The sequence below is a fragment of the Terrapene carolina genome, unplaced genomic scaffold, assembly GCF_002925995.2.
Source record: "Terrapene carolina triunguis isolate 2854851 unplaced genomic scaffold, T_m_triunguis-2.0 Scaffold227, whole genome shotgun sequence".
Taxonomy (NCBI): Eukaryota; Metazoa; Chordata; order Testudines; family Emydidae; genus Terrapene; species Terrapene triunguis.
In genome coordinates this window covers 4686924-4710431 of record NW_020664578.1, presented here as the reverse complement: position 1 = coordinate 4710431, position 23508 = coordinate 4686924, and the positions used below count along the sequence as shown (strand labels likewise).

Genomic DNA, 23508 nt, shown 5'->3' with positions numbered 1-23508 from the left:
ACATTGTTTAACCAATAATCACAAACAAAGAGTAGCTATTAATGGAATGATGTCAGATTTGAAGAAGGTCTCAGGTGGGGTTCCAAGGGGATCTGTTCTGGGTCTGATGTTAAACATCTTTATTAATGACCTGGATGTAAGACTAGAGAGCATCCCGATCAAATTTGCAGATGACACAAAGCTGCAGGGGCGGGGCGGGGAGTTACAAACACTTTGGAGGATAGAGCTAAAATTCAGAGGGATCTTGATAAATTGGAGAACTGGGCTTTAGACAACAAAACGAAATTCAACCATGACCAATGTAAGGGTCATGCTTCTCAGCAGTGGCGCTGCCAAGCCAGTTATCCCCCCAGTCTATATTTGTGCATTTGGTTTCTCTTCTCTTGTGTTAGGGAAGCATAGCGGCACTGCTGAGAAGGATCTGGGAGTTGTGGTGGATCACATCCTCAACATGAGTCATCAATGCAATGCTGTTGTAAAAAAAGCAAATGCCATTTTGAATTGCATTAACAGAGGCAAGTCCCGGGAAGTGATAGCACCGCTCTATTCAGCGCTGGTTAGGCCTCAGCTGGAGTAGTGTGTCCAATTTTGGTCATCGATGTAGAGAAACTGGGAAGGCTCCCGAGGCGAGCGACAAAGGTGATCCAAGGGATGGAATGCAAGCGCCGTCTGAGCAAAGACTGAAGGAACTGGGTATGTTTAGTTTGGAAAAGAGGAGATTAAGGGGGGCATATGATAGCGGTCTTCAAATACTTGAAAGGCTGCCATAAAAGAGATGGAGAAAAATTGTTCTCTTGCCACAGAGGGCAGGATAAGAGGCAGTGGGTTCAAACTACAGCAGAGCAGATTTAGATTAAATCTCAGGAAAAACCTCCTAACTGTAAGCATGGTAGGACAATGGAACAGATGCCTCGGGAGGTGTGGAAGCTCCTTTGCTGGAGATTTTCAAGAGGCTGGAGCCATCTGTCCTGGATGGTTTATTCCCAACAAATCCTGCATCTTGGCAGAGAGTTAGACACGATGACCCTTGCGGTCCCTTCTAACCCTATGATTCTATGAAAATATCTCTCCCGCCCCCTCCAATTTAGGGCTGAGGAAGCCATCCACTTCTGCAGGTTCTCCAGCGTTAAAACAGTTGCAGCTGGGTTTCCTTGTGTCCCCATTCACATCAACGGGCGGCAGTTCCCAGCCAGACTACATCTCCCATGATGCACCCTGGTGATGGCAGATGTTGTCCTACCAGGGTGCCTGGCCTTGAGAGAAGAATGGGAGCACGAGCTAACTGCACTACGACTCCCATGAGGCACTGCGGCAGCATTTCAGAATGGAAAGATTTTGTTTTTCAGCCAAAAATTCAAACGCTTCTGTGGAAAATTTTGATGAAAACAAATTGGTGTGTGTGTGTGGGGGGGGGAGGATCCAAAGTTTCCGTGAGGGGAAAAAAATACCTGCTTTCTGACCACATCTAATCCAGATTCTCTTGAAACTCAACCGTCTAAGCTGCATGTCACCAGGCGTGTTCTGAATAGGACATGCTGCCACCACCACGGGGCAAGCCAAAGGCAAACGGGATCTCAGGGGATTTATTAAACAATGTTGTGCCTTTCACCCCAAAGTGGTTTATAAATGAGCCGTCCAGACATTGCTTCACCGGTCCCTGAAATGCAGCCACCTCTGGGGCTGAAAGCAGCGTGGTATCTCTTTAGCAGCCTCTCAGCACAAGTTTAGGACTGGATCTTTTCTGGTTGAAATCAGAGGGATGGGAAACAAACCACAGTTATTGCAAATTGCAAATCCAGTCAGTCTAACTCTTGTGATGAGCATCGTGGGTTGGATCTTTAATGACCAGGAGTGGCCAGGCCTCTGTTTGATGTCTCGATTCAACAGCTGCTGGATCTAGGGCATCGGATTCAGTCCCTGGTTAGTTCAGTTTCACTATTTGCTTTTCCGTGATGGCCACTCCTGTTCTGACATGTTCCTGCCCTCGCCGCTGAGGATTAGAGTCAGCCGCACGGAGTAGCTAGTGCTGATCATGTTTCCTTTTCTTTTTTTGTTCTTTTCCTTATTGAGTCAAACATTTGAGTCAAAGCAAAAAGTCAGTGGATTTTTCAGGGGAGTTTCAGCTGGCGCCATGCGGGAAGGCAGTGCGGCCCAGTGGTTAGAGCACGGGATTCGGGAGACCTGGGTTCTGTCCTAGGCTCTGCTGTGTGACCTTGAGCAAGTCACTTCCAGTCTGTGTGCCTCCATTTCCCCGTCTATAAAACGGGCACGGTGATATTTGCCGGCCCTTGCAAAGCGCTTTGAGCTCTCTGGATGGAAAGTGTTGAATGAGAGCGAGGAACTGTGCATTGTTTTTCCATGTATGCATCAGCTCTCTTGATATGTGGTGAAAGGCTGGATGTCCCACAACACCGGTAGCTATTCGCCACTCTCACGTTTCCTGGGGTCAGCTGATTGCTGCAGGGGTCAGATGGGATCTTCGTCTACCCCGTAACGATAATATCGTCTCTTTCTATAGCATCATTCATCATGTGTATATGCAGCCCCACGGACATGCAGCCGCCTCTGGGGCGGAGGGTGGCAATTGATAGGTGCAACTGTAGGGAGAGGAGGAATTCTGGCCAAGGAAAATAGGGCAGATCCCTACTCTTAACGCCCCGGGAGCTTTAACGTTCACATCCAGTGAGACGGGATTTGGGTGTGTGAGGTTTTGCCCATGAGCAATAAACTGTAAGGAACTTTATCTAGCTAGGAGAGAAAGGGCCGCTGTGAACTGATGGATGCAGAGCTCTTCCGCACGGAGCCACCTGTGTAGCATCCTATGGGCCCGCACAGCTGGCCAGGTGCAGCGTGGGCATTTCGTTTCGTGGACCACCATCGCTGAGGATCCCGGCCGGTTCTAACCTGGCCCGCTTCCTCGCTGCGCCGCCCGCTTGGGAAGCGCAGGCTCAGCAGTTGGAGCAATGATGCTCGCTGCTCCCAGAGGCCCTGCCCTGAATAACTCCGCGCCGGGGAGCTTGGAACAGCTGTCGACTCTTTTCTCCTCGCCTGCGCTGCAGCGGAGCGTCGCTGACCCGTCCTGCTGGGCGAGGCGGGGGTGGGATCCCTGGATCTGAACAGGGAAGGAGTCAATCCTGAGCCCTAGGAATGGGAAGCCGCGACCCTCACTGAGCCAGCGTGGCTCAGGAACAAGGGGTCAGCGTATCTGAATGGAGGAGCTGGGCCGTTGGCTTCAACCACTGCCACCAACAAAGGGCGTGTTCCCAACCCGCCCAGCCGCCCGGTGCGGGCCAGCGCAGGGGCGTCCCACTCGCTCAGTGGCCAGGGCCGCATTACCCGCCATGCTGGGGGCTGAGCAGGGCGTGTCAAGCTCACCGGGAAGAGGGCAGCTTTGCAGACCTGTCAGAGAACAGCACGTGCCTCCAGGGCTAGCGAAGCTAAAGCTCATATTGAAAGACGTTGTCAATAAAGTAAATGCATTTGTGAGCACTCTCTTCCTCTCTCCGTTCATGTGCCCCTCTGGGCAACCCCCCCTCACCCCATCCTGGCGCAGCTTCCCACCGACGTAGCCGCCGATCTTTCCGATCCTTTGGGCACGTTGTAGGAGGCTTTAAAATGGCACCAAGTGGGAGCAAAGAGAGAGTTCAAGGGAACTCGCTGACATGGTGTTTAGAGCTTTGGGTTGCCGCTGCCGCCCAGGAAGTGGTTGCGGCTGTGTCTGGAGATTGCTGCCACCCCACCCAGAGCCTCTGAGAAGCAGACCTCGCACCTCCTCTCAAGGCAAACCGAAAGCCGCTCGAGCTGAAAGAAGCCGAGCTGAGCGGCGCTGGGGGATGTCAGTCGTTTGGGAGCCTGCGGGGGTTGTGAACCCCAACCCCGGGCACAGCAGATGTTTCTAGGGTATTTGCTGGGGTGTGTTGTTTCTGATGCGGGTTGCGCTGTGGGTGTGTGACAGAGAGAGAGAAGGGTAGAAAATCTTAATAGGTTTTAAGCCCAGAAGGGTGATCCCTGTGATCTAAGTCCAGGGGTGGCGAAACTTACCGATCCTCCGAGCCACATATGATCATCTTCAGAAGTTAGAGAGCCAGGCACACCTGCTCGGCACTTCTGCCCTGCGGCAGGGCGGGGGGGCTTGGGGTACTGAAGCCCAGCCCTACAGGAGGCATGTGCCCGGGTTCAGAAGTCCCTAGACCAGGGGTTCTCAAACTGGGGGTCAGGACCCCTAAGGGGGTTGCGAAGTTATTACATGGGGGGGGGACATGAGCTATCAGTCTCTACCCCAAACCCTGCTTTGCATCCAGGATTATTAATTTTAAATATATTTTAAAGTGTTTTTAATTTATAAGGGGGGTCGCTATGTGAAAGGGGTCACCAGTACAAAAGTTTGAGAACCACTGCCCTAGACCTTCCCCCCCCCCCCCCCCGGGAAGAAGCCCCTAGCCCCACCATCCGCCGCAAGGCAGAAGCCCCGAGCTCTGGTAGGTGGAGAATGGGGGGGCTCCGTGAGCCGCATTTAACCGTAAAAGAGTGGCCTGTGACCTGCAGCTGGGCCACCCCTGGGGTAGACCATAGGACTTCAATCTTAATGTATTTCCTAAAAGACATGCTTTGAAACAACCCCCAAACTGCAGAAGAAATGAGCAGAGTTCAGTGACTAGTAATGCTGCGTTTCTAGGGTGCCTTCTTCTTGTGTGCACAGAACTCAACGTGCATGTTGCAGCCATTTTACAGATGTGGAAACCGAGGCGCGGATCAGGGAAAGTGACTCACCCCAAAGTCATGCAGCGAGTCAGTGGCAGAACTGGGAATGGAATCCAAACTTTCAGGCATTTTCCCCTGGGTCCCCAACCACTTGACCACACTTCTCCCAGTGCTGTGGGAACAGAATCCAGGAGTCCTGCCCCCACTTCCCTGCTCCGCACACAGCATTTGCCATAGCCAGATACCGTCACGGGTCCGTCTAGTCTGATATCCTGCCTCCTGCTGTGACCAATCCCTACTGGAATTCCAAAAGCTAAAAAATTGTGCAATGCTCTCCCATGGGGTAAGAGGTTTCCTTCCTGACCCCTGCCGCTTGTGCCCTGAAGCATGAGATCTGTTAATCAGATGTATTGTTTAACTGACCAACAGCACAACCTCTGGACTTGGGAAAGTGTGCTCCTGGAAGGCTACCTTGGCTGGCGTGGGGGAAGCTACATGACGTGCAGCCTAGTAACTTTAGGGCTCTTTGTGTTCCTCTGAGACGGCTGGAGACCTCAGTGGACGGGTATTTCCAGCTTATGTCTGCTTGGGCTGACTGAGTCATTCTCTTCTCTGCCACAGTGCCCTGGATGGAGGAGACGCTGTAACCCAGCCCTCTGGAGATGATGGTACCCCAGTCATGGGATGCACGCAGGGTGGGGTGTAGCTGGAATGGAGTTGTGCCCCACAGACTGCCCGTGCTCTGATGCATCCTGATAAGTCTCCTAACCAAATCTCTCCTTCTGTGATAGGTGTGGCCAGCGCAGGGGACCTGAACGGTGACACACGACCCTGAGAGCTGAAGGGGAAAGTGACCTTCCCCCGCTTCCCTTGGGATTTCCTAGCCGAGACCAACTACACCTGCTCCATGGAGTGACTCAGAGCTGGGCCTGGGCTGCCATTTCTCTTGGGTGTAAACCCTCCCAGTTCAAGTGGGAGTGAAGCCGGGGGCCGGAGGAGCCTTGACCACATCTGGAAGCGGAGCGACCAGAAGGGGGGAAAAAAAGAAAAACTGGAAGCCTCTGCGAATATGAGTGACTTTTGGCACAAGCTTGGCTGCTGCGTAGTAGAGAAACCACAACCGGTAAGTCGCTCCCATGTAAACTTGTCACCTGTTGATGCTGTCAGCTTGGGACGAGGTGGGAGGGAGGTACAGTGCAACATGGCCACATGGGGTTTGCTCTACCGGATCAGCTTATTGCTCCCTGTAGTCTAGTACCCTGACTTCATCCCGACTCCTGCCCTACCCGATCGGTTCATTGTTCCACTTAATCTGGAGGAGAACATCTGTCAACCCACCCCGTTGTCATGGTTACAGAGCTAGCTGCATCTTGGAGTGCAAACCCCACCTCCCCGGTGTCCGGGCTCTCCTGGGCTGGAATTCTGCAGTTCTGCACCCTTAGCCCTTGTCTACATGGGGATGCTCAGGCTTTGTCTATGCTAGAAACACTACACGGAGTGTAGAGACTTACTACAGTGACAGGAACTGTAGTGACATCCACCTCTCGGAGAGGCGTGAATTTTTTAATTCAGATTAACTTTCCTGAGCGTCCCCATGGAAACGAGGCCTTAGACTGGGCTCTAGGCTACAACATCCTGTGCTTAGCCAGTGGGGCTGACAGAGCTTGGACAGCTGCGGTTCTTCCCTTCAGAAGTCGGGGACCAAAGCGTCGGTTGTTTTTAGCTGTAGGAACAAAGCATAAGGGAGGAAAGGATTGTGGAAGAGGCTACAGGCGTCCCCGATGGTAAACGAGGCAGGCGTAGCTTCTTCAGTCACCCCCCCCAGGTGCCTGTGTCTAAGGGTTGGTCTACAGTGAAAAGTTACGTCAGTCAGGGATGTGAAAAATCCACACACACCCCAGCAACATAGTTAACCTGACCTAATCAGCGGCGCAGACAGTGCTTCCGAGCTACGACCTGTCGGGAAGATGGATTAACTGCAGCGATAGGAGACCCTCTTCTTAGAGTAGGCAGTGTTTTACACTAAACTGTGACAGCGGTGCAGTTGGTGTAGTTGTAGGTTGGTTGGTGCCGGAGATGAAATCATCAAGCTAACAGATCTGCCGTTGTCTCTTAACAGCTCTTAGGTGTTTGCTGAGGGGTGGCTATCTAGAGCCATTCTTAGCCTTCCTGCTTGTTTCTCTGCCCCCCTTCCCCCGCCTTGAATTAAACCAATATATTCATACAGTAACATCCCAACAATCAGGTCAACGCACAGTAGTCATCGATTCCAGAGCAGCTCCAAATCCATATCACCTGTCTCCTGCATTCTGGATCAGACCATTGAGCCATCTAATGCTGAAATCTGCTGCCTCCGCAGAAAGAGGCAAGGGAGAAGCCCCCCCGTTATGCTTGGCCAATTGTGCAGTTCTGCAGGAGAGAGATTCCTTCCTGGCCCCTGCCTCAGTCAGCCCTGAAGCATGAGACTTGGTTGCTCTTATTTTAGGCAGCAAAGCTACAAGAATCGTTTCCTAGCCCCATTTGGGCTCAGTTCAGAGAAGCAGCTTCCCAAACGAGGTATCATGCAGCTCCCCTTGTTTGTTTGCTCTCAATGACTCCAGTTCAGATCTGCTCAGTGTAGAAGTAATACTCTGTTTTAAGTCACGGTTCTGGGAGAGTGAGCTGGATTCGGCACTAGCTCGTGCATCGTGAGTGCTTAAAGCTTCTGCAGCAGGAATGAACTAACCTGGTGGTGAGCTGGAACAGAACCTAGCTCACCCTCCCAGAGCTGGGCGCTGGGTCTGTAGGGCTAAGCGGCCAAGACTCTAAATACACATGCAGGGGGCAGGACCATTTGCTTAGGAAGGAGCCTTTTTTTCTGAGTCACTTTTCAGACTAGAACCACGCTGTGAAACATTCTGGCTGGATTTAACTCTGCCCACTGAAACGTCACCACCTCATCCGTGTCCAGGGCTGTCTTGCTCCCTTGCTCCAGCCCGGGCAGCGTTTGTTCAGGGGGCTAATGCATCTTCTTTCCTGGCTCCCCTATTCTGCACTGAATCGTCGTCTAGAGGAGCAGTTTGTAGGGAATCGGCGCCCCTCTGCTCTTATCCTGGCCAGCCCAGAGGAGCAGGTATCTGGAGCAAGGGAGGAAGCCCGTGGGTGTTAATGCAGAGGTTTTGCCCCCCCGGCACATGTCCCAGGATTTCAGAGGGGGGTAGAGCGATACAGAGAGGCTGTTCCAGGGCTGCAGAGGAGAAGGCTCTCGCACCAAGAGGAGTAAGGTGGTGCTGAGGGACAGAGGCCAGTGGAGGAGGGGAGCAGGGTATCGAGTTCTAGGGGGTCAGAAGGGAAGGGAAGTAACTTGCCCAGAGTCACGTGGTAGAGCTGGCAAATAAACCCAGGAGTTCGGATGCCCAATCCTGTGCTTTACTCATTAGACAATGCTCTCTGCCATCTCCCCTTCCATCTGCTTGCTTTGCTTGCTTTGCTCAATCTCTAGGTGTTTGTCTCCTCCCCCTAGCCTCAAGCACAGATGAACGCACGCGCGGGCAGCCCCGTCAGCTGGGAACTGGAGGGGGTGAGCAGTGCCAGCCGAATACCAGTCTGCAAAGCTGCATTAGTCCTGGCACCAAAGGCCCCTTGGCGATAAGAGCCATGTTCCCCTCCCGCGGAGCAAAGCGCGGAGACAGGAATCCACCGGCGCTTGCTGCCAACTTCCAAAGCCTTCATTAATTCACTAGCTTGTTTGGGCCTTTCTTTCCCTGGGCTGGAATGTGCTTAACCCTTGGCGTGCCTGGCCCGGGGCAGGCCTGGTGCACGGTTGCTGCTGGGTGTGGTCCCTCCTCTGCAGGTATGTGGGGGACGCACCAATTGGACTAGGTTGCAGTTAGAGGTTGCACCAAGGTCTGACCGCTGAGAGTTATTGTGTGTGGCTCCCTGCTGCTGTGCCAGCCTCCCCTTTCTGCTCTGCTGCCAGCCATCTGTGCCGCCTCCTCCCCCCACCCCCCCACACACAGGCAGTTCTCATAGAAATCTAAAAATAATCTTCTGCCCTGAAATGCGAATAGAAACTTGCGAGCTGGTTCCCTCTGGGGCCCTGGGCTGCTTGGAGTATCAGCATTAACCCTTCTAAGGAAGAGTTTGGGTTTGATTCGATCAGGTTCATCCTTCTCCCCCTGTCGCACTATCCACCTTCCTCCCAGGCACCAAGAGAGGGTCTGGTGTAAACCCCCATATGGCGCTTGGCCCTCTGGCCAGCTCATCTTTTAGGCCACCCTTTCCAGGGTTACACCTTCCAACAGGACCCACTGACCCAGTGCTGTCCCCAGCTCGAAGCTCAACGCCACAATACCAGTGGTTGGCGGGGAACCCAGCCCACCCCTCCAGCAGATTCCAACCCAGGGACCCTACCAACCAGCAATCCAGGTTCTCAGGCCCCTTCTGCTCTTTCCCTGGGCTGCTTCCTGCCAGCCTCCCTATCTTCTCCTTCCGGGTTTCTTGTCTTGCTCTTCTTTCATGGCAAACCAGGCTTGACGGGTTAGTCTATAGTCGCCACCAACTACCTAGCAGTTTATAGTCTCTTGTTCTGCCCTGTGTCTATCGAGTAATGGAACCACACCGTTCTAACAGTGCCCCCTTTCCCCAGTAGTTTCCCTAAATAACCTCATGTAACATTTGTAACCTTGAGCCATTTCAATTCCTCAGAGCTTTTCCCTTTCTTTATCAAAGTCCTTCCATATCCAGGAAAGGTGAGCCATTGTTTCTTCTGCGGACACATAGTCCACCTTTGTGTTTATTGATTCGAAAAAGATTTGCATTCAAACCACAGGGGCCGATTAATACTCCACACAAAATCATTTCATTTTTCTCATCCGGGCCCTAAGGTATGTCATTATCCTCAACTCTAGGGCACAATCCAAAAAATCTTTTTCCTTTGGTTGTTTGTTTTTGTTTTGTTTTAATTGATCCAAATTTTTTGCATTCTTCTCTTAAATTTTGCTGTACTAGGCTTTTGAATTCCTGTCTACTCACGAGACAAGGTGAGGGTGAGACAATACCTTTTACTGGAGCAACTTCTGTTGAAGAGCTCTGTGGGCTCAAAGGCTTGTCTGTCTCTCTCTCCAATAAAAGAGATTCCTTCACCCACTTTGTCTCTCTAATAACCTGGACTGACGTTGCTCAAACACACGGAAGGGTTTTTCTGTATCAAGCCTCCCATTTCTTACAGTGCTTTTAGCTGCTTTGTCTGTCATTTCATTCCCTGTTAGCTTGAGATGGGCTGGGATCCAAGCTAATGCTACTTGCATCCCCATCTGTTCTAGTTCGGTTATGCGAAATATCATTTCATTGATTTTTAAATCACTTCTACATACGGCGACACCCCTTTTTTGTTATTGCAATAAGGCTTGATATTGAGTCAGAAAAGATGACTGGCTGCCACTGCTGGCTGTACATCACCGATCCCGTTTAGTGCCAGCATTGTTGCTACCAGTTTGGCTGGCATGATGGTTACAAAATCGGTTATTCTTTTAGATGCACTAATTCCTGACGTTTGGTACACAATATGCTGTTTCCTGCTCTTCCTGGTTTTTCTTTTTTGGACCCATCTGTACATATTTGACAAAAACGACTCCACTTTTCATCTAGATACTGGTACACTTAATTTTTTTTATACCTACTGTCTCCTATTTATCTGTAAGTTTATCAAATAAATCTAAATCCACATTTGGACATGTGGTTTTCCATCCATAACTAATTTTCCCATGACTAAAAGTTTTCACTTCGCTTAGCTTTTCCTTGTCTTTCAACTCCTGCATCCACATTTTAATTGGACGGCATGTGGAGTTCTAACGTTGTAAGTGCTTTAGTTCGCCTACTGAAATCCCAACAATCCTCATACACTTGTTTGGTATGTTTCATCACTGTAATCCCCATTAACTTTGGCCCAGAAAGTTAGATCCGGTAGTTTCATTTGTGGTGGAACTGGCATTTCACTAGCAGCTGCCTGTAGCGCTCCTATGGGTGTTGTAATAAATGCACCACACACAACTCGTGGTGCCTGTGCTTGTTTTCAATCTAATTTATCAAGTTCTGCTTTTGATGCTTACCCAAGAGCTTGGCAGCCATAGCTGATAGATAACTGGTCTGATTTAAGGCTCCGTATGCCATCAGCTGTGTTTTCTTATTCACCCCCAAATTAGTCCCAGCAAGACTTTTTAAGCAGGTTGATCCTTCCTTTGCATTTATCTTTAGCAATCTGTATGATCTTTCCAAAGTAATCTATCAAATATACCCCTAGAAATCAAAACCTTTTAACTCAATTTAGTTGTTCTCTATACAGACCCAGTTTACATTCCTTCGTAGCTTTCCTCTTTGTGAAGAACAATCCTTTTGTTTTACAACGGAGAACTTGAAACCCACATGCATTTCTCCAGGCTGAAGTCTCTAGTAGTGCTTTGTTGAGTCGCTCTTTCCGGCCACCTCAGCATTCCTGCTCCTAACTCATCCAGCACAATCCTCTGAAAATAGAGGGACACCAGTGCTTATTTGTTTTGAAGATCTGTCCCACTATTAAATGATGCCGGGCTGATGGCACTTCCCTGTGGTGTACCATTGTTAAAATGATATTCGACATAACTTTCCCCACTCTGACCTGCGGGGTCCGTTTACTCAAAAATTCTCTAATCCATTCACACATTCTTCCCTTTATCCCCACTGCACCTACGTTGTGCAGTCAGCCCCTTTCTGATCTCAGCTTCTTGGCTTTATAATACTGGTCCAACTCTTCCCCTGCTGGGTTTCTAGCTCAGTTGACCCTGGCCCGTTTTTCTCTCAGGTGAGGCCAGATGACTTAATTGGCCTCATGGGCTCTCGTTTGTGGCTGATGTGGGCTGCACATGCCATGGTAGCGTAGCTCCGTTGAAGTCAGGGGAGGAAAGTCTGTTTGTTTATTAGAGCTGGTCAGGAAATGGGAACGTCTGGCATTTTGAAACCTCTTTTTGTCCCAAATGAGAACAAAGTGTCCAAATTTTAAACTTTGCCGCACAATGAAATTTTGAAGACGTCGTTTCAGAAACATCAAAACAACCTTATTGATGTGTTCTGTTCTGACTCTTTTATTCTGCATTTTCATTTCAACTGTAATGTCCCCTATAAATTAGAAGTTTCAATGACTTCCCGTCAATTTTCAACGAAATCGATACGTTCCCACGAAATGTCTGTATTTTGTTGAATCAGCATTTTTCGGTGGCAAACCATTTGGTTGGAAACATTTTTGACTAGCGCTGCAGTTTATGCCCGCTGAGGAGCCAGCCCATGCCCGGAGCGGAACAATGGTCCAGCCAGTCCAGTCCCGTCTCTGACCGTAGCTGATGCCGAATGTTTCACATCCTGTCCATAATGCAAGCAACGCCGATACTGTGAAAAGAACCGGGCCCTGTATTCTGCAATCTGGATCCCCTAAGCTGCTAGGGGAGCCTGGCCAAAGGGTTAGATAGGGAACGGGCTGCTTCCAACCTGGGCATCCCAATGCTGCTGCAGCAGCCTTTCTGCGCTCTGCATCCATCCTCTCGCTTCCTATTGAAAGGACAGCATATTTTGAAATATTTCCTCACAGTTGCAGCCTGGGTTCTCGGCTTCAAAGCGCCGGTCTCTACAGCTAGCGGGCGTTGTGGCCAGACATCCTGTCAAAACTTACGCAGAGTGTGGTGGGGGGGGGGAGGTGAAGTCACTGTTTGCTACCTGACAGAGGCAGAGAAGTGAAGGCTGCAGGCCAGCAGGAGATCTGATGCGGGGATCGCAGGCCCCATTGGCAGCTGAGCGTGGTTAGATGTAGCCACGTCACGTTCACGAGCCGTGGTTAGATCTGTCTCTCACCTATCGCTGGAGTGTCTAGCGCTTGGAAGTCCCCCTCCCTCTCCAGAGCAGTTAGGTTTAACTTACCCTATTTGAATGGTGGGGGTATTTTCCCCCCCACATCCCTCCTTCGTTCCACAATAGACGTCCTCTCAAACCCGCCCCCATGTTGTGGGTTGGGAAGTTCAGCTGCAGCGACCGCTCTTGGGCTGGCGGTAGGGCAGGAAGGTTTGCTCACTGCTACTGTCTAAGCTCCTGCCCTGGGATATCTTAAAATCCTTTGACGTCTTCTCCGATGGGGTTCTGACTCTCCAGCTGGGATGTGTCTCCCTCTCCTTGTGTTTGCCCGCAATCCGCAGGAAGTACCCAAACCAGATCAGACCCATGGCCTAACTGGCCTGCCTTTGGCAGTAGCCATGAGCAAAACCCCTTGGAATGCACCTGGCCAGTGGGCACGAGGCTGTAACTTGGGGGCTGGCATAGGGTCTCGGGGATCTGCTGCCTCACTACACTCATTCACCCCAGCACCAGGTCTGGGGGCCAGGAAGGAATGTTCTGGTCAGGGAACATCAGCCGGGCCCTTGGCCAGGACGAGTGTATCCTCTATGGAGCGAGGATCGGGCAGGCGATGGATTTCATGTGATTACCGGGGAATCCCCTGTCTCCGGGCGTCCTTCCCATCTGAGATGCCCTCCTTCCCCAGCCACTCTGGGGACAAACTTGTTTGGGCTGGCTGAGCTTCTGCTTTCTGGGTCTCTTAATGACTCAAGCTCTGGAGGCTTGACACGAATCTGTCACATACACACACTCCAACAACTTTCTTCCATTTCATGGGCTCTGGGCTAGATTCCGCTCTCACTCCATGGACTTCAGGGTGTTACGCTGACTCTAGCAGTGGACCTGACAGCAGAATCTGGCCCACAGGGGACTGATTCTGGCCCCTGAACGCCATTCCAGCAGTGCAAAGGGCCTGTGAAGAGGTGGCTAGGGGAGAATTTCCCCAGAGCAGGAGCAGCACAGGGCAGGGTATGTGGCTCTGTGTTGTCCCCTTTCCCTCTCGAGAGACACAGCACAGAATCGCTGCCTGCATTGTTCTAGGAATCAGCCAGCTAGGATGTGAGTTCTAATCCTGGTGCTGCCACCAACTCCTCTGCAACTTTGGCCAAGTCCCTGTCCCTGTCTGTGCTTCAGTTTCCCCATGTGTAACTCGGGCACGATGAAACACTCCCTCCTACATAATGCACTTTGAGAGCCCTTAAAAACCACACAAAGGGGCAAAACAGTATTATTTAACCCACTAAGTGCCCTTGCCATGAAGCCCAGTGGGCACACTCCGTGCCCCAAATGCCTGTCAATGATGCATCTCTCTTTGCCAGCAGGAAACTAATGTTAATTTCTGTGTCTGTTAAGTCTTCATTTTTGTTCTCCCTGCAGAAAAAGAAAAGGAGGCGAATTGACCGCACTATGATAGGGGAGCCGATGAATTTTGTACACCTGACGCACATCGGATCAGGTGATATGGCAGCTAACGAGGGCCTTCCCATGGTACCGTATCATTTACTTCTTAATTTGGTGCAGAGGAGAATCTGTAGAATAATACCCCACTGCAACTGCAGGGAGGAAACCGAGGGCTTGTCTACACAGGGACATGAAGGAAAGTTGATCCAAATTAACTAACTGTGTAAATTTGCAGTGGATTAGTTAAACTACATTAAACCTCTTTGTGAACACCCTCATTTAGGACCAATCCTATTCAACTTATTCATAAATGATCTGGAGAAAGGGATAAAAAGTGAGGTGGCAAAGTTTGCAGATGATACTAAACTGCTCAAGATAGTTAAGACCAAATCAGACTGTGAAGAACTTCAAAAAGATCTTACAAAACTAAGTGATTGGGCAACAAAATGGCAAATGAAATTTAATGTGGATAAATGTAAAGTAATGCACATCGTGGATAGTTCTCTGAAGACGTCCACGCAGTGTGCAGCAGCAGTCAAAAAAGCAAACAGGATGTTAGGAATGATTAAAAAGGGGATAGAGAATAAGACAGAGAATATCTTATTGCCCTTATATAAATCCATGGTACGCCCACATCTTGAATACTGTGTACAGATGTGGTCTCCTCATCTCAAAAAAGATATACTGGCACTAGAAAAGGTTCAGAGAAGGGCAACTAAAATGATTAGGGGTTTGGAACGAGTCCCATATGAGGAGAGATTAAAAAGGCTAGGACTTTTCAGCTTGGAAAAGAGGAGACTAAGGGGGGATGTGATAGAGGTATATAAAATCATGAGTGGTGTGGAGAAAGTAAATAAGGAAGTTATTTACTTGTTCCCATAATACAAGAACTTGGGGCCACCAAATGAAATTAATGGGCAGCAGGTTTAAAACAAATAAAAGGGAAGTTCTTCTTCACACAGCGCACAGTCAACTTGTGGAACTCCTTGCCTGAGGAGGTTGTGAAGGCTAGGACTATAACAGCATTTTAAAGAGAACTGGATACATTAATGGAGGTTAAGTCTGCTAATGGCTATTAGCCAGGATGGGTAAGGAATGGTGTCCCTAGCCTCTGTTTGTCAGAGGGTGGAGATGGATGGCAGGAGAGAGATCACTTGATCATTACCTGTTAGGTTCACTCCCTCTGGGGCACCTGGCATTGGCCACTGTCGGTAGACAGGAAATTGGGCTAGATGGATCTTTGGTCTGACCCAGTATGGCCGTTCTTATGTTCTTATTTAGAATTAAAATGGCCTTAATTTGGTTTCTGAATGAAGGTGTTCACACAGCGGTTTATTCAGAAACCAAATTAAGGCCATTTTAATTCTAAATGAGGGTGTTCACACAGAGGTTTAATGTGTTTTAACTAATCCACTTCAAATTCACACTGTTAGTTAATTCAAATTAACTTTCCTGCATGTCCCCATCTATATAAGCCCTCGTGCTACCCCAGCGAGCTGCAGAGAGGTTACCACTGAATCAAAACAGACCTCTCTAATTCTGCCTAGAGCAGCCCCTTCTGGCTACAGGTACATCAGCCTTGCAAAATTCCACTCTCCTGCTTGCTGGACTGGTAAATTTTCATGACTCTTTTGCAAGACCGACTTAAAATAATACCAAGCAGCAGCATTTATTGCCCAGCATGGGAACCAGTAAACGAACTCTCCGTCAGAGCCGAGACGCTGCTGTTGTGCTGCTTTTGTCTAAAATGAATGTCCTGTTTGTGTGACTAAAAACTCTGTGGAGGGGGAACTTCACCCTGGGATAAGTGCTGAGCCTTTGACAGATGAGCAAAATGCTGTGGGGTGCGTGTCTGCAGGTGGAACAAATGGGTAGAGAACGTGGTCTAGTGCACGAGTTCTTAACTTGGGAGTCACGACTGCCCTTCTAATGCTGCAGAATGAGGGAGAGGGGAGTCCTGGCAGGGGATCCCAGGGTGGAAACCATTTTCATGTTTAGAGGAGTGGGGGATGGCTGTGTTTGTAGAGCACCTAATACAACTGGGCCCTGACTGACTAGGGTCTACGTAATAGGGATAATTAATAACAGTCTAGGCAGTTGGAGGAATGGAGGAGACCCTTGTGACTAAGGAACAGGACTGGATGTCTGGACACCTAGAGGCAATTCCTATCTCTGCCACGGGTTCACTTTGTGACCCTGAGTAAGTCACTTGGGCTTGTGGGTTAGTCTGAGGGCTTGTCTACATGGGGACATGCAGGAATATTAATCCGAATTAACTAAAGGTGTGAATTTGAAGTGGATTCGTTAAACTGCATTAAACCCCTATGTGAACACCCTCACTGAGAACTGAAGTGGCCTTAATTTGGTCTAGCTAAATTCACTTTCAAAGTGAATTACACTAAACCGAATTAAGGCCACTTAGTTCTGAATAACAGTGGTCTCATGGGGATTTAATACTGTTTAAATAATCCACTTCAAATTCACACCTTCAATTAATTCGGATTAATATTCCTGGATATCCCCATGTAGACCTGCCCTAAAACTCCTTGGCATTCTGCTGCTAGGAGGCCTAAAAGGAAGGTGTAGCTGTTGCTGCTCTTGGGGCCCCTCTAGTGGGCTGTCTGTGAACTTTATGCTTCTAAGGACTGCCTGCACACCCACTTACTAAACAATAACTGACACCGCACCAAATGGATTTTTACCAGCCTATTTACATATGTAACATTAAAGACACTGTTAAGTGCATGGAAATGCCTCCTTGTGACCCGACACACCCAGGCTTGCTGCTGCCTCCCTTCCACTAGATCAATCACACCCACCAGAATCTGTTTGGCTCAGCAGCTGCGTTTGGAGGCCAGGGTGAAAGCTAACCCAACAGACTGTGCCCTTTCATAGGGAGGGACTCGGATCTATCCCCCCCTCAATTTCTTAAAGCCTGTGGGGCTTAGGCTTCCATTGGAGGTGGCCTCAGGGACCACAGGCAGATCTGATCCTGAGTAAATGTTCCTAGAGGAGGGCTACTGGGGGGATTTGGGCCATGAGGCTAAATGGCCTGAGCCAAGCAGTAGGAGGAAGAGGTGGGATGCAGGGAGACTTGCAAATGAAAAACGCTGACTCTCTGGCTGTTTTTCAGACTGGGAAGCATCTACCTCAGGCTTCTGAGTGGCTGGTTTCGAGCGAAACTCTGGTCCCACGGAGGGCAGTGGGAGTTCTGCCATTAGGATCTGGATTTTGCGCTTAGTCCGATCGAATGAGTTTGTTTATTTCCGTGCGTCTGGCGCCTGTGTAGTTCTGTGATACAAGGTTCCTGACCTGCACACGTTCTATTCTCCCTCTCAAGCCACCTCATTTATCCAGCCTTCTGCAGGGGAAGCCTAAGACGCTCCCGATCTCTAGGGCGCCCTGCGCGGCCTCTCCATCCACCTGTGGAATCTTCCATTGGGCCAACTGCTAGCTTGGGCGCCCTAGCTGATTGCAGCTGCTGCGGTATCATGTTGGGAAAAAGGCAGCTTCTAATGGCAGCCAGACGCCCAAACGGATGGGAGTAAATGCCTGGGAGTGTTTACCCTTGCTGCTCTCTTGAGTGTGTTCCTCCCGGCCTGGCATTCTCTCTGCCCGCGCGTCTGCGCCTCTTGCAGCGTTCTGCTCTGCGTTATTTAAGCAGTGGAAATCTTTACGTAAGAGCCTCCTCGTTCCCCAGCTGTAATGTCCAAGTGCCCTGTGCGCTCTTCTAAAGTGCTTCCTCCAATCCAGCTGCCTCCCGAAGCCTGGATTTATCAAGCACCACAGCACGGCATCAGGGAACGTTGCCTCCCTGCAGCATGGCATGTACCTTAGCCAGAGCAGAAGCTTGCATGTACCTAAGCAGCGGCACTTAACTAAGATGTGGCTCTGGCATTTGGAGTATCATTTGCGTCAGGAAGACAGATTCTCTCACATCCTTCTGGACTTTGGGGCTTCTCGGCTTTCACAGGCTTCTCCGTGGCATAAAGCCACGAGCCGCGTTAGACATTTGATTCACTGCTTTGGCAAGAAGGCCCTGCGCTCCACAGATACGGCCTCCTCGAATGGAATAAGCACAGGAGTGGGCGTCGGGAGTCCTGGGAACATCTGCCCTGCCGCTGGCTTGAGCACTTCACCTTTCTGAGCCTCCTTTTCCCTATCTGCAAAATGGAGATAATGCTCAGGTAGCAACCTATCCACTCACCGCAGAAAAATCGACAGGGGCTTTCCCAAAGAGGCAGCCCGTACCCCCATGCCACGTCTTAGTCCTTTTCCTGGTCTGTCCTCACAAGTGCATGTTTGCTTCAGGATAGTAACGGCACTGAGAAGAGCCCCCAGTGCTCCGCACCCTATGCATGTCGCACGGACTCTGTCTGGGTAGAACCAGCCACTAGAGCTGTACCCAAGTGACTTCATAGGTGTCTCCCTTCCGAACTGGGTGGTTCAAGGAAACATAGGGTGACTAGGCTTATCCCCGCTGGATCGTCGGTTCAAATCCAGTCCTGGGTGGCTCTAGTCAGGTCTTGGAGCACAAGCATCCCTATCACAAAACCTAGCATCACGAGTGCTGATGGCAGCACAGGCCAAGGACTGGATGGATCCCAAATTCTGAGCCTCGCAGGTCAGGACTGAGAGAGGATGGAGGGGGAAGCCATCAAGGCTGGTGTCCCTTGTTCGGTGGATACGTAGGCTTCAGCCAGGCTGCCAGTGTGGTGGTCTCTTAGATCGGGCACTGTCCGCTGGAGACAGCTGCCAATGCTGCCCGGATTCCTGCTGACAGTTGTCATGGTTGTTACTGTGCTGGCTGTGTCGTTTCAAGCCATGACCTGTAAAGGAGAAGAAGGGGGCATCTCCTCCCCCCGACCTCCTCAGCAGTAAAGATTTTGCCACCAAGCTTCCTGGAGGAGGAGAGTGTCACGTACTGAAGAGCGACACAGGAGATATTTGTTGTGACATGTTGGCTGTCCTTCCTGCAGCTGACGGGAAGTTGCTCACAGCCTTGGTGAAATCGTTCTTGACTGTGACTTGCAAATCCTAGCAGCAGAGTGTTTAATTTGGCAGGCTCGAGGGCGAGGGAGTTTCACAACAAAGGTAATCTGATGGGTCGGCTGTAGGGCTTTTTTTTTTTCTTCTCCTCTAAATGCACTTGGAGCACAGAGCGGGCCTGAGCAACTCTTTCTGCATGGCTGACTACTCCTTTTGTGGCTCTGGGTCTAGTTGTCCACATTCTTGAGTCCATTCAGGGTGTGGACTGGGATTCTGGACTCCTGGGTTCTCTTTGCACCACTCCCACTGACTCTTCTCGTTTGTTTTCTCACTTAAACAAAAACACTTCCTGGGAACCACAGCCAAGGAAGTGAGCCGCAGGGCTGGGCCAACAAACCAGTATGAAGTGTTTTTCTCTGGAACCCCCCTAGGTTTTCCCCTTGATCAGCGTACTGAGTGCACAGAGTGCAGCGCGGTTTGAGATGGGAATGGGGTAAAAGCTGGGCTCAGTGAAGTAAAGACCCTGTAGGAAATCTAGAGGATCCTCCTCCTTTATATAAAGCTCTGCCCTTTGGCTGCAAGCTGGTGTATTCCAAGGGCATAACATTTACTCTTCAGAAGAAGCTTGGGCCTCAAGGAAATCAGACCGAGCAGAGATGGTTCAATGGGAACTTGATCATTCAGAGCAAGGAAAATTGTCCTTCAATCTGCTGAGAACTTTAACAAGGTGCTGCCCTACCTGAGCAAGGATAAGGAATCCAACTACAGAGGTTCCCAGGTGGCTCTTTCCACCAGTGACTGACGTCAGCACCATTCACAGGTTCTTGGATTCTACAGCCAGAAGAGACCACAGTGATCATCTAGTCTGACCTCCTGAATGGTGCAGGCCAGGGAACTGCCCTGAATTAATTCCATTTCTCCCTTGCCACTTCACGGATTTTTATGGCCAAACAGCTATCCGCTTTTTGCAGCCTCTTCAGGAGCTCTCCCTTATTCCACTGTCTCCATTCCTGACAGTGGGGGACTTTCCCTTTCGGATCAGGTCACTGAAAGACAACATTAAAGACAGTATCCTCTGATTTCATACAGCCCCCACCCCAGTTGGTATGCTCTAGATCAGTGGTTCTCAAACTTTTTTTTTTTTTCCGCTGACCACTTGAAAATTGCTGAAGGTCTCGGCGGACCATTTAATGATCTTTCCAAATGTTGTTTGTACCGTTAGCTAACTATTATAAAGCACTTTGGATAAAAGCGCTATATAAAAAACCCCAATAATAATTAATGTTTTTTTGGTCTACAAATAAAAGCACACAACTCATATTTTAATATCAGTAGTCTTACCTTTCTAATGCGATGGAGGTGCCCTCTCTCCCCTGCCGCGGCAGCCCCCGAGCTGGGGCTGGGAAGGAGCGGGGCCTCTCCCCTGCCGCGGCAGCCCCTGAGCTGGGGCTGGAAAGGAGGGGGGTCTCTCCCCAGCAGCCGCAGCCCTGGAGCTGGGGAAAGTCGCCTCTTTCTCTGGCCGCTGCAGCACTTTACGTCCCAAATTCCCCCCACTCCCCTTCTCACCTCACTGCCCCCTCCCACCTACCCCCATTCAGGGGTGGCTCTAGCTTTTTTGCCGCCCCAAGCACGGCAGGCAGGCTGCCTTCGGCGGCATGCCTGCAGGAGGTCCCCGGTCCCGCGGATTCGGTGGCATGCCTGCGGGAGGTCTGCCGGTCCCACAGATTCGGCGTACCCGCTGCCGAATCCACAGGACCGGCAGACCTCCCGCAGGCAAGCCGCTGAAGGCTGCCTGCCTGCCGCCCCAGGCACGCGTTTGGAGCGTTGGTGCCTGAAGCCGCCGCTGCCCCTATTTCCCCCCCCAAGGCCACCACCTCACCTTACATGTGCGTCTTCTCCAGGGTCCAGGCACCTAATTAGTGGAGCCATGCATGCGTGGCTCCACTAATTAGGTGGGTGGCCCTTCATTCTCTTATGTGCAGCCGCCCAGGCGCGCACCTTAGAGGGAACTATCCACGGACCACCCGGAAGGAGCTCGCGGGCCACTGATGGTCCGCAGACCAGTTTGAGAACCTCTGCTCTAGATGATAGCCTAGCCTGGTCCATCTGCTCTTCTCCGGGTAGTGAATGTGTGGCTTCTGACCCCAGGCTGCCGTGGTACAAGTCCAGGTCACTTACCAGCTTGCAGAAGCAGCCACTGGGAAGGCAGATGCCAAAGGTTGGGTATGGGCACTGGCCAGAAGATAACAGGGCCTGATTTATTCTCAGGTATGCAGGGGGGGGGTTGGAGTTGTGGGAACTGGGCTTGGAAGGTCTGAGTGTAACTCATGAGCCCTAAGATTAGGGATTAACCGGGCATGTTTGTTTTGTGATCAAAGGGTTTCACTTGGGGAAAGTGATAGAATAGGTCCGCCTGCAAGAAAGGCCACAATTAAGGCCATGCTGGGACCGGGCGGAGGCAGCTAACCCATGATTCGGCTGGAGCCGGTATAATCTTGTTTTGCAGCAAGACGGAGACGTGCTGCAAACACAAATGTGGTCAAAGTTAGCTCAGCAGATTGGCACATGCTCTGCCCAGGCTTATAGCGAGCTGCCTGGCTGCCTTACGTTCTCTTAGCTGGAGCTCTGCGGGGATCTGATCCTGCCAGGTGCTCAGCGCCTCCCCAATGGCACCGAGTGCCCTCCCCTCCCGTGAGAAGGGACGGCGCTCGGCAGCTAGCAGGGTGAGGGCAGCGGTTACATAACTCCTTTTTCCATTTGCGAGTGTCAGGTCAGCCTGAGAACGAGTTGTATTTTGCCAGGTTGCTCCTGCCCAGTTCATTAAACCTGCTTAACTCTGAGGGTGGGGCCTGGAAGCAGAGAGAGAGAAAGCACAAGTCCATGAGTAATTCTCCTTGGGATCCAGCCTGTCCTTGCCAGGCATGCAGACGCACTGTGCGCTGAAAAAGGGTGGTGAATGATGGCAGTGAACTCTCTCAGAACGCCGTGGGGTGCAGCCGGCACTAAAGATCCCAGGGTCTTTTTGCAAGTGACCTTCCTGCTGGTGTTTCCTTCTAGAGGAACCAGGGTTTGGGCTTTTTTTCGGTCATGGAACGAACTTCGGTCAATGGCTTTACACGGACGCTGATCATTTATCTTCACGTGGTGCTGCCCTAGCTGAGGATCTCAATGTGCTTTACAAACAGGAATGAACGACAGCCTCCAAACCCCTCTTAGCTGCGTAGAGGGTCTGCGGTGACCCGTCCCCTCCTGCCTCCCCTTATAGATGGGCCACAGAGAAGAAGTGACTTGCCACATTCACACATTTGTAGAGTTGGGAGTCAGGACTCTTGAGTTCCATTCCCAGGCCCAACTGTTCTGACCACTAGACGTTGCTCCCTCCCAGACCTGGGAATGGAGCCCAGGAGTCCTAACGCCTGGTGCTGTCTGCTGTGGCCATTGGTTCTCCTGAAATGTGCAGAAATGTTAATCCTGAACAAAGTTGGTTAGCCTGCTAACAATCTCTTTGGGGTCTATGACCCTGACCCAGGGTTAATGGTGCTTATATGGCTCCCTCGCTGCTGAAGAAACAAAGCCAGGCAGGTAGATCTTGGCGATATTAAAGAAGTATCACAGGCTCTGCAATAAGTTGGACGGCATCTCCTTCTTCAGCACTTATGTTTTATGCCGGTGGATCTTAGAGCTGGCTGAGATGCGTGATCAAGGGAAGCTTAACGAGCAGCTGCCTGAGTTTTGACGGGAGAGAAGTGGCAGGAGACACAAAACAAGGGTGGTGGGGGAGAAAAGATGAATCCAAGATGAACTATCTAGCCACATTAAGCTAGGTGGAAGGAGAAACTGCTTCACTAGAGCGCCCTCTCTCTCCCATCAGACTCCCGAGAGAGAGGTGCAGGTGGGTTGGGATATTTGGCTTTAAAATCGCATCCCCGATTTACCATCTCGCCTTCCACCCTTAAACCTGATTGAACTGGACACTCTCTGCAGAAACGCTCTCCGGTCCCAGCAACACCCAGGTGGTGTGCTAAAAAAGAGACATGTCTGGTGTCTGGCAGGTGGGAAAAGCCAGATAGTAACTGGGCTAGGCGCTGAGCACAGAACAGCCAGTGTCTCTTCTCCCACCGCAGCTCAGAAGCAAAGATCCTCCCTCTGACGGAGCAGACAGCCTCAGCGCTTGTGGTGAGCCACGTGTTAGAGTAGCTGTCGGATCCAGGGTTCTCTTGATGCAGTGGCGGGGTGGGAAATGACAAATGCAACTGAGCAGTGAAGCCGTCTAGCATGTAGGGCAGGATAGGAACCAGAGAGGGAATATCTGAGATCCCATAGAACCCCTCTGCAGAAAGCCAGCTATGGCCTTGCTGGGCTCTGCCAGACACCCCACCACCTCCGATCTCCATGATTAGGGCTCCTTTGCATTCTCGCCCAGATGAGGGGAACTCCCAGTGGGAGAAGGGATGCAGATTTTTCCCTGTATGCTCCTGTCCACCATGAAGGGCTTGGAAGCAAGCTCTCTAATGCTGTCCATCT

General features: G+C 50.7%; 1 protein-coding gene across 1 annotated transcript in view; it reads left to right on the top strand.

Annotated features, from left to right (window-relative positions):
- Positions 1 to 23508, top strand: part of CDC42SE1 (CDC42 small effector 1) — a 48897-nt gene that overhangs the window by 22179 nt on the left and 3210 nt on the right. Inside the window, exons 2-3 of the mRNA XM_024212743.3 lie at positions 5493 to 5824; positions 13972 to 14082. Of these exons, the coding sequence (XP_024068511.1) occupies positions 5771 to 5824; positions 13972 to 14082 (165 nt within the window). The 5' untranslated portion in view covers positions 5493 to 5770. The remainder of the gene's footprint in view (positions 1 to 5492; positions 5825 to 13971; positions 14083 to 23508) is intronic.